The 316-nt window shown below is 57.9% G+C and overlaps 1 protein-coding gene across 1 annotated transcript in view; it reads right to left on the bottom strand.

Moving 5' to 3' along the window:
• Nucleotides 1-316, bottom strand: part of dpysl3 (dihydropyrimidinase like 3) — a 17,839-nt gene continuing 17,523 nt past the window's right edge. The window contains 1 exon segment of the mRNA XM_062486260.1: nucleotides 1-41. Coding sequence (XP_062342244.1) covers nucleotides 1-41 — 41 coding nt within the window.

The raw sequence follows: 316 nt of genomic DNA, 5'->3' as shown, positions 1-316 counted from the left end.
TCAGCTCCCCTCCATGCTGCTCCGCTCAGCCGCGAGGCGCTCTGCGGACAGTCGACGCAAGTTATGATTGTCCTGGATGACGTCGTTCAAGGTCACCGGTGGCGGGTTATCGCATGCACGCCCCGCCGCGGAAACGAGAGAAAGAGAGACAGAGGCTGGGACAAAAAGGGAGAGGACTGATTCTCTCCGCCCACACACTTTTTTGTTACTCTCCTATCCTCCTTTCCCTCCTCTCCTCCCTTGTCTCCTGCCTTTCCTCATACGTCCTTCCTTCCTTCCCTCCTCCCCTCCCCTCCCTTCCCACCTCCTCTATACT

Source organism: Osmerus eperlanus, chromosome 19 (assembly GCF_963692335.1).
Source record: "Osmerus eperlanus chromosome 19, fOsmEpe2.1, whole genome shotgun sequence".
Lineage (NCBI taxonomy): Eukaryota > Metazoa > Chordata > Actinopteri > Osmeriformes > Osmeridae > Osmerus > Osmerus eperlanus.
This window is presented reverse-complemented; position numbering and strand designations above follow the sequence as displayed.